The sequence below is a fragment of the Eptesicus fuscus genome, chromosome 14 (assembly GCF_027574615.1).
Source record: "Eptesicus fuscus isolate TK198812 chromosome 14, DD_ASM_mEF_20220401, whole genome shotgun sequence".
Taxonomy (NCBI): domain Eukaryota; kingdom Metazoa; phylum Chordata; class Mammalia; order Chiroptera; family Vespertilionidae; genus Eptesicus; species Eptesicus fuscus.
In genome coordinates this window covers 19,487,984-19,504,521 of record NC_072486.1, presented here as the reverse complement: position 1 = coordinate 19,504,521, position 16,538 = coordinate 19,487,984, and the positions used below count along the sequence as shown (strand labels likewise).

General features: G+C 36.3%; 1 protein-coding gene across 6 annotated transcripts in view; it reads right to left on the bottom strand.

Annotated features, from left to right (window-relative positions):
* DGKB (diacylglycerol kinase beta) overlaps positions 1 to 16,538 on the bottom strand; it is a 467,640-nt gene that overhangs the window by 141,376 nt on the left and 309,726 nt on the right. For all 6 annotated transcript variants that reach the window (XM_054726080.1, XM_054726077.1, XM_054726078.1 and 3 more), the window contains one exon: positions 2,194 to 2,284. In XM_054726080.1, coding sequence (XP_054582055.1) covers positions 2,194 to 2,284 — 91 coding nt within the window. The remainder of the gene's footprint in view (positions 1 to 2,193; positions 2,285 to 16,538) is intronic.

Here is a 16,538-nt window from a genome sequence, read left to right as displayed (position 1 = left end):
GTCTTTCACAGAGCAGAGTTTTAAATTTCAACAAAGTCCAGCTCATCGATTGTTTCCTCGTATCTTTGGAGTGTATCTAAAAAGGCATCACCACATCCAAGGCCATCTAGGTATTTTTTTTCCTGCATTATCTTCTAAAAGTCTTATAAGTTTGCATTTTATAGGACTTTTGATCCATTTTGAGTTAATTTTTGTTAAGAGTGAAGGTCAGAGGGAAGGTAGGGGAGGGTGGGGGTAAGGGGGAGAAATCAACCAAAGGACTTGTATGCATGCATATAAGCCTAACCAATGGACACAGACAACAGGGGGGTAAGGGCATGAGTGGAGATATGTGGGGGCAATGGGGCGATAAGGACACATATGTAATACCTTAATCAATAAAAAAATAAATAAAAATCAGTATTTATGGAGGTCTGTTTCTGGGATCTCTAGCCTGTTCCATTGATTTATTGGTCTATTCCTTCACCAATATCATGCTGTTTTGAGTACTGTAGCTTTACACAAAGTCTTGGAAGTTAGGTAGTATCAGTCTCCAGTTCTGTTCTTTTTTTCAATTTGTGCTGAGTCTTTAACTCTCCATATAAACTTTAGAATCAGTTGTCAATATTACAAAATAATGCTTGGGTGTTGTTTGGGATTGTATTGAACATATAAATTAAGTTGGAAAGACTGACAACTTGAGTTTTCCTATACATAAACAAGGAGTATCTCTCCTATACCATTTATTTTTCAATCTGTGTTCAGTGGTAAGATAAGGCAAGGAAATATAGAGCATGTACCCTACATTCAACCAGAAGCCATACTTACAATTTTTTTCCCACTTTTGCCTTCTTCCTCAGATTTTATTTGAACATTCTGAGGGCAATACATGTTCAATATCCACGAAATAATGGATTTTTAAAAATAACATTTTAGGAGGGGAAGGGAGATTTAGGTATTTTAAATAAATATATGTGCATATGCACATATACAAGAGTTTAAATATATAACACTATAAATATATCAATAATTATACACATATATATCTTTATGAACAGTAATCACAGAAGGTTGATGTTGGGCCTGCCCTAAACCCTTCACCTCTTGTGATTATATTCCTTCCAGGGCTATCATTTAATTCAGTCATGAAGGACATTTTCCATTTTGTGACCACCAATTCTCCTCATACTTCACTTTATTCATCAACATAATAAAATTAAAGGGCAAAAAGTTACATTCTGAAATAATACCTGAAGTTCGCTGTTCTTTCCTTTAACAGTAAATTAGAAAGGTAGGATAATAAGGAACCAAGCTGGCCATTATGATTTTATGTGATTCATACCTATGTTTGTTTACCAAACTTATTACCTGACTATATGCCACTAATGATTTAGGTCTCAGAAGACAAGTTATGCATTTATTTTTTAATTCATATTTCTCAATTCATATCAGCTAATCATTAAATATTCTTGGTTCATAGTTCTCTTCCTATGGTTTGTCTTCAACACTTATCAAAAGTTAGCTATTCCTTTTTCTTTAATCCCTAAAATCTCTCAATAAAACTAAGTCAATTTCTATTATAACCCATCTCCAAAACTTTTACTTCTAGTGTCTATATATTTTTGTAGACCTATTTGCTACAAATCTTTTTCAAATATATCTTTTCTTGCTTCTTTGCTCTCTGTCTTGGCTTTTCCACTTGCTATAAATGTAATGGGGAAATGGTAACCCCAGGAACTGAGAAAATCTAGTTAATGAATGGAATGGAAAAGTATACTTTTTAACCTGCATTCATGAAAGTAAGTACAATTTTCATGAACTGTGTTTTAAAGGTTATAAGATACTGAGACCTGAAAATAATAAGTATGTGTGTGTGTGTGTGTGTTTTTTATGTATCTTTCAACTTTTCTCTTCAAGTACCTTCTTTCACCTTACTTTTTTTTTTTTATCCACACTTTGCCCAGTAACTTCTCCATTGGTTTCTAAAGTTGTGTTCCAACTCTACCTTTATAATGTATGAAAATAACTTAACTTTATACTAATATTTCAGATAGTACTAGATCCCCAATGACTGACAGAAATAAAATTTGAGAATCATGGATAAAGCTATATGGATTGCTCAAAACTTAGCTCCTTCCATGGACTACCAAAAAACATACTAATAACCAAACTCAAGCCATTTCATAGTATTATAAGAGGATTCATTTTTCTTACTTCTATTTCTACAGATTCATGTAGCTTCTTGCAGGTTGCTGAGAAAGTTTCAGAGGTTCCAAACTCAAAATACCAAAATTTGTTCTTCATTCTGAAAAAGAAAAGAACAAGCCATTTGTGCAATTATGCATAACAGAAAGGAATTTTTAAATGAGGTAGCCCTGTCTTGTGTCATAAGTGTTAGAAAAGGTTGAGGACATGAATCATCCATGCGGTAATAGATGGCCACATAATTTTCAAAGCTTAAATGTTGGTGTCAAATTGTATGATTGTCCCTGAGGGAATTACAGGAATGTATTGATCTGACAGATTCAAGTATATCTTTGACTTTTCTATATATTAGTTGCTCAGATTTTAAAATATGATTTTAGTGCTTATTATTCTTAGCTTTTTCATGAATGACTTCATCTTAGACCAGCCACTCATAAAGAGAAAAATGTCTTGGCTTTTCATGGGAAAAAAAGAAACTAAGTAAAAATGTTAGATTTTTCTAGATGGCTATGTATTCAAAAATTGACATAATTAGATAGCATATTAAAATGGTAGTTATCCATAATGATAAAATTTAGTATTAGGGGAATAACCATTCATTATTTCATTAATATAGTGTCCTCTTTTATATGAACAACTAGAGGCCCGGTGCACAAAATTCGTGCACGGGTGGGGGGGGTGTCCCTCAGCCCAGCGTGCACCCTCTCCAATCTGGGACATCCCTCTCACAATCCAGGACTGCTGGCTCCCAACTGCTCACCTGCCTGCCTTCCTGATTGCCCCTAACCACTTCTGCCTGCCAGCCTGATCACCACCTAACCACTCCCATGCCAGCCTGATTGATGCCTAACTGCTCCCCTGCCAGCCTGATTGCCCCTAACTGCCCTCCCCTGCAGGCCTAACTGCCCTCCCTTGCAGGTCACCCCTAACTGCCCTCCCCTGCCAGTCTCATTGCCCTTAACTGCTCACCCCTGCTGGTCTGGTCTCCCTCCCAACTGCCCTCCCTGCAGGCCTGGGTCCCCCCAAACTGCCCTCCCCTAAAGACCTGGGACCCCCTAGCTGCCCTTTCCTGCAGGCCCGCTCACCCACAACTTCCCTCCTCTGTTGGCCTGGTCACCTGTAACTGCCCTCCCCTGCAGGCCTGGTACCCCCCAACTGCTCTTCCCTGCAGGTCTGGGTCCCCCCCAACTTCCCTTCCCTGCAGGCTCGGTTGCTCCCAACTTCCCTCCTCTGCTGGTCTGGTCAACCCTAACTTCCCTCCCCTGCAGGCTTGACTGCCCCCAACTACCCTCCCTTGCAGGCCTGGTCCCTCCCAACTGCTCTCCCCTTTTGGCCTGATTGCCCACAACTGCCCTCCCTTGCAGGTCTGGTCCCTCCCAACTGCCTCCCCTGCTGGCCATCTTGTGGCGGCCATCTTGTGTCCACATGGGGGCAGGTATCTTTGACCACATGGGGGCAGCCATCTTGCATGTTGGAGTGACGGTCAATTTGTATATTACTCTTTTATTAGATAGGCTAGATGCCTGGTGCACAGGTAGGAGCCGGCTGGTTTGCCCTGAAAGGTGTCCCAGATCAGGGTGCAGGTTCCCTTGGGGCATGGAGCGACCTGGGCAAGGGGCCTGTGGTGGTTTGCAGGCCAGCCACGCCCCCTGGTGACCCAAGTGGAGGCCAGGGCTGGCTGGAAGTATATGGAATTTACTTATCTTCTATAATTGAAACTTTGTAGCCTTGAGTGGAGGCCAAGGCAGGCCAGGGCGGGTGGGAAGCTTGGCTTCCTCCATCACCAGGGGCAACCCAAGCCTCCAGCTTGCTCCAGCTCCGTGGCTGCTGCCATATTTGTTGGGATTTATTTACCTTCTATAATTGAAACTTTGTAGCCTTGAGCGGAGGCCAGGGCCAATCAGGGTGGGGAAGCATGGCTTCCTCCATCACCGGGGGCAACCCAAGCCTCCTGCTTGCTCCAGTTCTGTGGCTGTCGCCATCTTGGTTGGGTTAATTTTCATACTTGCTACTGATTGGCTGGTGGGCGTGGCTTGTGGGTATATTGGAGGTACGGTTAATTTGCATGTTTCTCTTTTATTAGTGTAGATAGTGGGAAATTATGATATAGCACAGAAGAGCTAAAGATACAACATTTTATCAATATAACAAAGTTTCAAAGAAAATATAGTTTAAAATATTTCAGTAATTAATATGGAAGTAAGATATTCAAAATGTATTTTCTCCCATGACCCATTGAGCATATCTTTATTTCTTTGTGACAGTTAGTTCAATTTATGATCATCTAATATAATTTTACAAAAGTTGACTAGATTTTTATGTTACCAAGTATTGGATTCAAAAATTTAATCTCATGACAAAATGCAGTTTTTAATCATACATATCCTAATGAGGTATGGATATTAGAAGAAAATAGGTAAAATGAGATCCATGCTTTCACACATAAAAGCAAAAAAAATAAATTATGTTATAATATTTAAATATGCCCCTCCCATTAAATTATTCTTTTTGGCATAAATATTGCTATGTGCCTTTCACATTAGCATGTAAAACATTTCAACAATTATAAATACCTTTGGCAAGGACCTTACTACTTAATTAAATCATATTTTACTTATGGAAAATTACATAAAACCTAACACAGTGCTTATTATTATGCTATATTGAATATAGTTCTCTGATATGACATCACAAATTATAAAAGTAATCTCATCCATCTAGATGTAGTATTCAATATTTAGCCTCATACAAGGTTTTATTAATTTAATAAAAATTTTCATTAGCTCTTCTTGTATTAATCACATATTCAGACCAATAATGAAGACCAATATAGGTTTCAGTGGATTTTAACACTATGAATCCTTATTCTTTTCTAGAGAACATTTTTTTTTGGGGGGGTGTTTATGGCCTCATTTCATATATCTGCGTACATAAAAATAGATGCTGGTAGTTAGAACTGGGATAAACATTTAACACCAAGATCTGCGTGCCTGGACCCACATGCAAATTTATATGAAAATTAATGCAAATACCTACAAATTTGTACACTGGCTAAAGTTATGTAAAACTAAAAATATTTTCCTAATGAGCCATCATTCTGATGAAAATTATATCACTCAGAATATTGAGAGGAAAATACTGTTCTGTATGAGGTGGCCTCATGACAACCCTAGAATAATAATTAGTAGACGTTTCCTGGTTGTTTAGAACTGTTTTCTACATTCAGTAAGTTTTCTATCAACATTTTTTTTTATATGGCAGTTTTGCCCAGACCTTTCTGGATTCATTTATTCATACATTCATCCATTTAACAAATGTTTAGTGAGAACATTCACCTCCATATGCTACTGTGTCTAGTGTTATAGATACAAATATAAATGCAATTATCTTAGTCTACAAGGAATTCAGAATGTTGTAAGATTATGGGTATGTAAGATAATTTAAAATTTAATCTCCATGTGAAATATGAGCAACATATTGTGAGAAAACACTTCAATAAATCAGCTACTTTTACCTCAGGGAGTCCAGAGTTTTAGAAGAGAAGGTGACATTTTGATAGCTAAGTAAAAGAAGGCCAACACGGGGAAGATGCAAAAGGTTCTGAACATTTTTAGGAGTGCAATGTAACTTCAGAGAATGCTGACTGCAAGCTAACAAGGGTCTGCTTCAGAAACATGTAGGCCAAGTTAAAGGGTTTAAACTTGAAAAAAAAATTTAAATATAATTTTATTGATTTCAGATAGGAAGGGAGAGGGAGATAGAAATATCAATGATGACAGAGAATCATTGATAGGCTGCCTCCTGCATGCCTCCCACTGGGGATCGAGCCCACAACCTGGGCAAGTGCCCTTGACTGGAATCGAACCTGGGACCTTTCAGTCCGCAGGCAGATGCTCTATCCACTGAGCCAAACCAGCTAGGGCTGGACTTGAAATTATTGATTAATAGGATGCTCACAGAAGTTTATTGGTAGTGGAGTCACATGGCCAGCTTTGTTATATGGGCAAATGAGTCTAGCAGAAATGAATAAGTAGGCTGGAATGTTGAAATGCTGGCATTGCGAACAGAAAAGTGGTTGTTGGAACAGTACACATGTAATATAATTAAAGGCCTAAACCAAGTTGCAAGGGAAATAGAGAAGAGGGGCTTATATCAAGAGAAATAAATGAAATGGAATCAACAGGAACTGGTGATTTTAGATTAGACTGATTTCTTCCATATACTTAGGTTATCTCTGGAACCACGTGGAATTGCAGAGCATTACCCAACGAAAGGGCTGTGAGCTTATATTTTGACAGGTTCCATGACCTAATGTATATTGAATTGCAGTTTGAAAATTAAATATAAATACATGAAGCTTCTGATAGCATATAAATGATCACTCCTTATTTGTTTTCCATTCTGTCCATCAAAGTTCCTTATAGCTTAGTTGGGATGATGAGGAGCTTATATCAGCTAACCAAGATACACCTTAGTAAACACAAGAAAACAGACATTCTGAGAATTTACATTCAGTTTTTATTCACCATATGAGTTAGCATTACTGCTCATGTGCAAAAGCTGCTTTAAATTCTCCATTATTACAACCATTTTATGCTTCACTTAGATAAATATATGGAGGTAATAAAAAGCACATAGAATCAGATTCCACATGACAAATTAAAAGCTGTTAAATTTTATTTTTTTTTCAACCCAACTGGTCTTTGGGTTGTAGAAGTGCAACAAAATCCCACCACATTTAAGCATGTATGCTATTTATTTTTACAGCTCACATTAGAAAACGATAGAAATAATTCAAACTCAAATTTGTTAGAGAAAACATATAGCTTTGGACTTTAAAAATAAGAAAACTGAACATTTAACCCACTGTGAAATATTCAAACCAAAGTCTTATTTAATGCATTCATAGACAGAATTTGTGTTTGCGATCATGATGAGAAATATCTTACCAAAAAGAGTTATTTATACTATTATAATTTAAATCATCAATATATTAAAACCTATTTCAATTAATTTAATTTTAAGTCTATAGGTTTCAGGCTAACATTTAAAGTGCTTGCCTACCAGAAGTTCAGATAAAAATGAATAAGTTAACTCAAATTTGTCAGGCATTTTCTTAAACAGGGGAATAAAGGAACTATTGGAACTTTTTGCTCAAATAAAAAAATCATTCTTGTCATAATGAAAGTTAGCTAATATTGAGTAGTTCTCCAAGTTCTAAACTTTCAAATAAGTAATTTAATTTCTAGCAAAGTATTTTTCTTGGAATTTTTCTTCCTGGTTTGCATGGGGTTTTGCTTACTTGTTTGTTTTGTTTTGGCTTTTGTCTGCCAAGTAATTTTAACCCAGCAAATATAAAACAAAACAAACAAAACGTGACTTGGTAGTGCATTTCCCCAAAAAAGTACCAAAGAACCTAATTAATTATGAAGCTCATTTCTAATGGGTGAAATTGCCTCATTTATCTTACAGTACAAAGCTCAAAAGTCATAAACACAGAAATCTTTATTTCAGTAAAATTACTCTTAAAGGTCAACTTTCTCGTAGGTGTGTTTCTTCTATTAATTTATGTGTATAGTGGCAATATAGGAAGGCCTATATTTTGTTTCAAAAGCAAAAAAATAATGTCCTAGTAGATTAGTTACAATGGATTTAAATGATTTTTTTTTTTACTCATTAAAGATGTTGTTTCAAAAAACCTCATCTTTTTAAAAAATATATAATCTTATTGGTTTCAGAGATGAAGGGAGAGAGAAATAGAAACATCAATGATGAGAGAGACTCATTGATCAGCTGCCTCCTGCACACCCCACACTGGGTATCGAGCCTGCAACCCAGATAGGTGCCCTTGACCGGAATTAAACTTGTGACCCTAAATTTTGCAGGCCGACACTCTCCAGGCGTCCTCAAACTACAGCCCGCAGGCCACATGCGGGTGTTTTTGCCAGTTTTGTTTTTTTACTTCAAAATAAGATATGTGCAGTGTGCATAGGAATTTGTTCATAGTTTTTTTTTAAACTATAGTCGGCCCTCCAACGGTCTGAGGGACAGTGAACTGGCCCCCTGTTGTAAAAAGTTTGAGGACCCCTGCCTGGCTATGGTCCTTATCTTTTTTCATTAGCTTTCTTTCACGTCTGCCCTATTATGAAAGCATTTCAACCGCCATTTCAAATCTGGTTTTAAAAATCATTTTCTCATGGAGAACAATGTTTCTAACATTGTTCAAGAACTTTATTTTAATAATAAAATTCAGCCTGACAATTTGATGGAATATTCTAGAAACATAGCCAGAGTTTTAAACTTAGCTAACAATGTTGGTGATGAGAGAGGTGGCACTGTTGAGTTAATGGGGTAAGTCGGCGATTTTCAACAGGTGTGCCATAAGAATTTTTAAAATAGGCAATACCTGACTATTTAGTCGGCGGCATTGAACTCTTTTCCTTAGACAATCTAATAAACAAAGGACAACAGCCAACACAGCAATAGCTGTCCAGCATAAATGAATCAAAATTATACCTATTTTTTGTCAGATCGACAAAAAATGTATTTTTGTGTGCTGCAGATTTTTAGTAATTAGTTTATGTGTGCAATGACATGAAAATGGTTGAAAGTCACTAGGGTGTTTAAAATGGTACATTGATGTCAGTGATGGCGAACCTATGACACGCATGTCAGCACTGACACGCGTAGCCATTTCTGATGACACGCAGCCGCTGAGGCGGCCGCATGCCGAGGATGAAACATTTGCTGCTCCTGAGGATGAAACATTTGCGAAATAATGTTTTTTCCTCAAAGTGACACACTACCCGAGTTATGCTCAGTTTTTTGGCGAAGTTTGACACACCAAGCTCAAAAGGTTGCCCATCACTGATTTATGTCATAGGATCCATTCAGTTTTATTTACTTTTCATTGCCAAGAGACATTACACTAAACCTTAATTACAGGGTTACTCATGTATCCCTAAACGTAGTGAGGTATTACTTTTAAAAACGTACCACAAATCATATAGAAGGCCTGGGTGGGATCTGATTCCACCAGCGGATGAGCTGAGCCCGAAATCTGTAGCTCAAAGAAGCAGCATCTCAGGGTCTCGGTATGTTGGCAGGGAAGCGGGGCCTTGGCATAGCAACACCCAGAGGTTAATACAGGAGTGAAGGTGGGGGCAGTTGTCCTTTACATTTTGACCTCCTCTTGAAGTCTCCTGTAAACTAAATGCCATGTGTATGGACTACAGCAATAGGAATTTTAAAAATATATATATATTTTTATTGCTTTCAGAGAAGAAGGGAGAGGGAGAGAGATAGAGACATCAATGATGAGAGAGAGTCATTGATCGGCTGCCTCCTGCACACCCCACACTGGGGACCGAGCCCACAACCTGGGCATGTGTCCTGCCCGGGAATCGAATCATGACCTCCTAGTTCATAGGTCGATGCTCAACCACTGAGCAATGCCGGCTGGGCAGTAATAGGCATTGTTACAGAACTAAGCCCCACACCTAACTCAAATGCAATCAGCAATTCAATATTTTCTTTTGATTGGTAACTACAAATTGTCCAATAAATGGTTATGAAAAAGATTGTTCAACGTTTGAGTAACAGAATAAATGGGAAATTTTATTACAATTTATAAAAATTATAGCATAAAGCGTTTAAGTATATAAAATTATGTATTTGCTTGTAGAAATTGAAAACTACAATTTTATGACATTACTATCCCTATGAACATTCTAGATGTAGAAGTAACCCAAATTCTGTATCATTATATTTTTAAAAAGAACTACATTTTACTGAAACCCTCAAACCCATGTTTTATTTTAAAATAGCTATTTATAGTCCTCTCATAGCAAGAGAATTATGTTAATATTATTTCATAAGAAAGAAACATGGCTGTAATTACTATAGTGGGGACATTTTATATTCACACCAAAAAGAACACACATTTTTCATGTCTCCAAACAATAAGATATAATTTTATAATGACATATAAAAATGCCTGTATCTAATGCTCATTCATAAGATATGCTTGTTAAGTCCCAGGAGGCAATGAAACAAGTCATAGAAACTTCAGACAGAATCACATAATACTCTGTCTTAGTTTGTGAAAAAAGATGGATATTCTAAAAATATAATTTTTAACCTGAATTACTTTTACAAGTGCAAAGAAAGTTTCTCCTATGTAAGTATATGAAAAGGATGCTCCCGAAGTCAAATATTTTAGTACATTTTTTCAATTATTTTCCAATTCTCTTTTAAAAAGTAAAAGAATATGTGGCTGTATGAGTAATTTTTTGCCTATAAAAACTTTTTAGCATAATAATAATGAATTATTTTTCCTAAATGTTTCTTTTCTCTGCTTGTTAGTACACACTAGAAATAATTAGGAGAGTTAAAATGGAAAGCACAAAAGCAGTAGTGGAGCCACATTGCAGTGTCGATGCTAAAGAAAAATATCCATACTAAGCACCCAAAGAGCAGTAATAAATTGCTAATGACCGCAAATGCAAAACTAAACCTACAAAAGAGCTAAACAATGTCCAAGCCTGTTTAGAACTCAATAGCTTTCAATAATAATTAGATATTTACTATTTAAATCATTTATAATAATGAAAGTTTCCCTAAGAAAACTACCAGGAAGATTACATCAAGTTTGTGATAGTAACTTATTGCTATTGTTACTGAGCATGGCCACAGGTAAACTCAATGAGATTTAGAAGTTACAAGTCACGCTCCCAGTATCACATGGTCTAAGACTGTACATAATAAGCTGAGTAGCAGGATTTCCTAAAGAAGAAACTTGGTCATGGTTTCCAAGGACTCTAGGTAACAGTTACTCAACCTAACCTCATTCCTTTTCTCTACTTGCATAGTTACCAAGCAATCTGGGAGTTAAATTGACTTTCTGTGGATTTTGATATTATGAATATGATGTCTTGAATTATGAAATTGTTTATCTTGATCCCTGAAAAGGAAACACCACCAGCTTCCCTCTATTTTTCTTTTAAATTTATCTTTATTGTTGACAGTATTATAGTTTGTTTGTTTTTTCCCATTGACCCCACACCCGCCCCTCCCAAGCCTTCACCACTCTATAGTCTGTGTCCAGGGGCTATACATACATGCATATAAGTTCCCCAGTAAATCACACCCCCTCCTTTCCTCTGAAATAGGTGGTACATAATTTCTATTATTTGGTAAACTTAAACAAGCGAATGAAGAGCTTGATCATTTGGGGTGCCATAATACAATTATGTTTTTGCATTTACCAAAATGAGGATAGATTGGACTATGACTACATACTCAAGATACTGACCACTAGAAGGCTTGCTGGAAAGCCAAAATAGGCTTTGTAGACAGCAGGGACAACTAGCTGAATAACACAGATTTAATATGTTGAGCTAGACAGTAAAAGAATTGCTTGCCATATTCCCTCTCTATTACTTACCAATTGAATTTCTTTCCCTCCCTCCCTCCCTCCCTCCCTCCCTCCCTCCCTCCCTCCCTCCCTCCCTCCCTCCCTCCCTTCCTTCCTTCCTTCCTTCCTTCCTTCCTTCTTTCCTTCCTTCCTTCCTGTCCTGTTTATTTGCTTTTACTGAATTTACTATGCTAATCAACTATTTAAACACCAAATATAAGAATGTAACTTTTTTTTAAATGCTAATATAGGTCAATAGATATATAAGGAGCAGCTATTTAATTTCAGGGAAGTTAATTAAATGCAGCGGTTTCAGACTAGATTTAATGCTAAAGAAAAATTCTGATTTTCTGTCCTGACTCATGGACAACTGCTTACAACTAAAATATAAATTGACTGGTAACTCTGTCCAGCAAATATGGGGAGTCAACAATATAAATAACCCTGTTTAATGACATTTGCTTTGCATATTAAAATATGAATGACATCTGAAATCACTAGACAAAGCATTTTCAAAATACAACCTAAGTTCAACATATTAAAAAAAATATATCACACAAATATTTTTGAAAAACATTTACTTTTTGCACTGAAAGTGTCAATTAATTTTCCAATTACTATCTTTAGTGCCATAGAATAATTTTAAATCTATAATTATGTGCCATTAAAACAAATTATACCTGGCTATGTCTCCTAACCAATTTTAGATGCTATATTTTATAAAACTTGTAAAAATAAAGGAAAAATTGATCTCTCTCTAGTTCCTTCACACATCCTTTCCCTTACCTATAATCTGTGAACACAACCTTGCTTCACAACTTTAAAAAAAAAAAAAAGGTTTTACTAAAATTTGTTTCTATTCTCTGAAAATTAGTTAAGTGTTTTACCTTTTGTTTTTCTTCACACATCAGCAATCCTTTTCCACTTCTGTAACAAGAAGCAAAACTTTGCATTTTCAAAATGCTGTTCACTTTAAAACTTCTCTCACACTAGAACTAAAAAATGGGGCAATTCTCCTTTTTCCAATGCTATAGAGGAGTGGCTTTACTAACACATTCATTATCTTGTATAAAAATGATAAGGATGGGAATCAGACTACTTGAGTTATATTGAAAATATTGATATTTTAATCAAATTGAAGAATTATATAGTCTAACACATGAATCAGTAAATCCATTATTATTTAGATTGCATTTTTTGTCACTGATATATATCTTGAGGGACGCAGATGACTCCCTGGAATATCATGATCTGTTTTTGTTTCCAGCCAAGATGCTGTAATTTATATAAAATATTCAGGCTGACTTGTGTATAAACTAATTGACAGATGCAGGCATTATCATTTGGGGTTATTCATTGTGCTGGTGCATTCAAGTACATGGAAGATAATTCAAAGATGGATGGTAAAAGAAATATTTCCTCTCCAGTATTATTACTGCTTTATTTTTACAATACGCCTAGCTCATATGCTATTTTCTCTTGTTTGAAATTATGCCCATATAAGCAGATAATACATGGAGATGAATTCCAGTTGGAAAGACTTTTGTAAGATAAAACTATTTTCAATTTGCATCACCATCAACAAACCACCACTTTTTTTCTATGTTAAAATAGTTAGCAACATGTTTCATTGGTTTCCAGAATTTAAATAAGTCATCTGTATTTTTCATTGTGAAAGAACAAAGTGATCTGCTTGTCCACAAAATAATACTACAATCTAAACCTAGCTACAGTATCAAAGTCACCACATCCTGAATATTATTCAAAGTTTATAGTCACTTATTTAGGTTAATGACTTATAGATGTTTCCTATTCTGAACAGATTATAGAGATTGGAGAGAATAAATCATTCTCATTTTTTATTTATCAATACAAAAACAAAATCCCCCAGGGCTTTTTTTCAGTGAGTGGTCAAATTTTCATAAAATACTCATAAGATTATTCCTACTTACATAATATGTTTTTGTGTCATTTAATCTTGCCAGAATTCATTATTATGGATTCATAGAATCACATATGTGAGCAAGAACTCTATTTCCCATTCAGCTATTTCCCTAACCATTTAGAACTTAATCATTTGAGACAGATAAAAACAAAAGGCAATATGAAAGAGAAAGACCAAAAAAAGAGGTGTCTATTCATTCACAAATATTGATTGAACCCTCTATGTGTCAGGCTGCATTCTAGTTGCTGAAAATTCATCAGTTTCTGCTCTCATGTTGCGCAGAATCATTATTTCTCTAAATATAAGATTATAGTACCTATTCTCTACAATTAAAGAATAATCTATATATATAAAAGCCTAAGCTACCGACACACACTGACCACCAGGGGGAGCTGCTCAATGCAGGAGCTGCCCCCTGGTGGTCAGTGTGTTCCCAGAGCCAACCTCCTGCGGCCAGCCAACCTCCCGCAGTCCCTTCCCCTGGGACAGACTGATTGGCCCTAATCGCTGGCCTAATCGAATTCGTAAACCTGGCCTCTAGTTTTATTCATAATTAATTAAAGTATTATTGATTACAAGGGTAGACTGTTTAATGGGCACAGATTTTCCCCAATCCTATATGCATGGCCCGATGTAGTGCGACTATGGCAATTCTCCCTTCCAGAGGTAAATTCCTTTCTCCACCCCATAAATCTGGACTAGCCTTGGTGACCCGGGTTGGCCAACAGCATGTGGCAGAGGTGATGTTGTACAAGTTCCAGAGTCTAGGCCTCAAGGGGCTTGTAAATGCCACTTTCCCACTCTTGGAGCATGGTCCTGGACCTCCATATTATAACGAAGTCCAGAATGGAGATGACATGAAGAGGAAGATCCAGTATCCTAGCTGAGCCCAGCCCACACCTCATCCACAAGCTTCCTGTAGCTGAAGAGCAGCTGTCCAGCCAGTACACAAAAATATGAGAAATAATAAATTGCGGTTATTTTCAGCTATTAACTTTTGGTTTTGATGTCCTATGGGTAAATGGATAAAACATACAGAATATTTATGATATTTGTCACACTGTGATAAGCACAACATATACAAAAGTCAGCAAAAATTCTATAAACTCTGCCGATAATCTCTGCCCTACATTATAGTAGGAAAAAATAATAATTCCTCAAATACTCACACTAACATTGTGAAAGTGCTATGTTAATTAGGGAAGAAAGGAAAATAAAAGTATTTCATGAGAGGTTATAATTCCTAGAAAGGAAGCCATTTATGGCGCAGGTGACTGGAAGCACAGAGGCCTCTGTTATTCAAAACAATTGACAATAGGCAAAAGACCCAGAATAGAGAAATTGTTAGCTCATTGCAAGATCATGTTGGTAGATTAGGGCCAGATATTTAGCTGCACAGCAAATCTGTCCTGTGATGAATGCTGTTAGTAGCAGTGCTTATAAAGAATTGTCTTTCTTTGTGTGTGTGTTTTATCTTTTTGATGCAATAATTTGGTGCACGCGCATCAGGAAATGGCAGCAATAGATGTTCCTAAAAGATCAGCAGAGCAGGGTTTGAATTTCATTGTTAAAACTCCTTGCGTATTCAAACCCTCAGAGTTGAAACTAAGTAACCTAAATAAACTTAATAATGGAAATGAATTAGAGAGCAAAGAACTCTGGTAATTGTGGTGGTATATGTCTTTCAATTGAACAATTAGACTTTGACATAGAAGAAAAGGAATATGATAGGGCAATTAACTATAGTAATAGCCAAATAAATCAACAAGTTTCTATTGTACACAGGCTGACTCTACTATGTGGGAAACTTTATTAATCAGTATAATATAAAGAAAGAGTGTTCAAAAATCTGAATGGGTTATGACATTTCTCATTCTCTTTATGGTTTGCGTAAAAGAAAAATATCAAGTGAAAGAATAACTCAATTATTTCCTATCAGATAAAACTAGTGAAATATTTCTGTTGGAAACAAAGTCTTGCTTTCCTCTGAGATCAAAAAATATAGAGACAGCAATGAACAATCCTAGAGTTCCCTTGTCTACTAGACTCACATAATATTGCCCAGAAGTACTGGAAAGTGACCAGAATAAGGAGGTATTTGGGGTGGGGGAGGATTATTGTTTTAAACAATAACCTCTTAAAGCAAGGCAAGAAAAAAAGAAAAAGAAAGAAAAATTCTAAATTTTTTTTGTTATATTCAATCACCACAATAGAGTAATTTTCTCTCATCATCCATAAATCTATCATCTTGCTAATACTTTGGTAAAATCATTTCATTGTAGCACATAATATATATTAATAAGCTACTAGACTTTTTCTAATAATCTACTTTCCTTTCCACTTTAGATTTAACAATCACATAATAATCACTATTCTGCTTGGGAATGAATCATATGCAATAGTAAGGAAATAGCTAAGAGGGAGATGCAGCCCATGAGAAATTTAATCATAGGAAATGGCTGACTTTTTATTTCCAATAACCATCTGCCCTTGTGGTAAATCAGGTGCTAATGAAACTCAGACCCAGACTGCACAGGAACATAAATCTCAAGAACCAAAAGTTGTGGAGCAACAGACTTCAGAAAAACAGAGTTTTCTAAGGAAATGCACCAACATTATCATATAGAAGGTCACCATCTGCAAATGTGTGACAAAAATGAATACATTTGGTAGTCCTAATACCACTGGCTATAACCTTTCTTTGGAAATTCAGCACTTGAAATATTCTGATCTGCTATGGTTTCCTCCTAGACAGTCAACATCTTGAGGGCAGGGGCGCTTCCTGCCATTTTAATCACCTACATTGTGCCTTTGATTTATAAGTACTCAATATTTGGAGAATAACTGATGAGAATAAAATTTTTAATTGTGGCCCTAGCTGATGTGGCTAAGTGGATAGAGCATCGGCCTGCAGACTGAAGAGTCCTGGGTTCGATTCCAGTCAAAGCCACATATCTAGGTTGTAGGCTCGATCCCTGGCCCTGGTTGGACCAC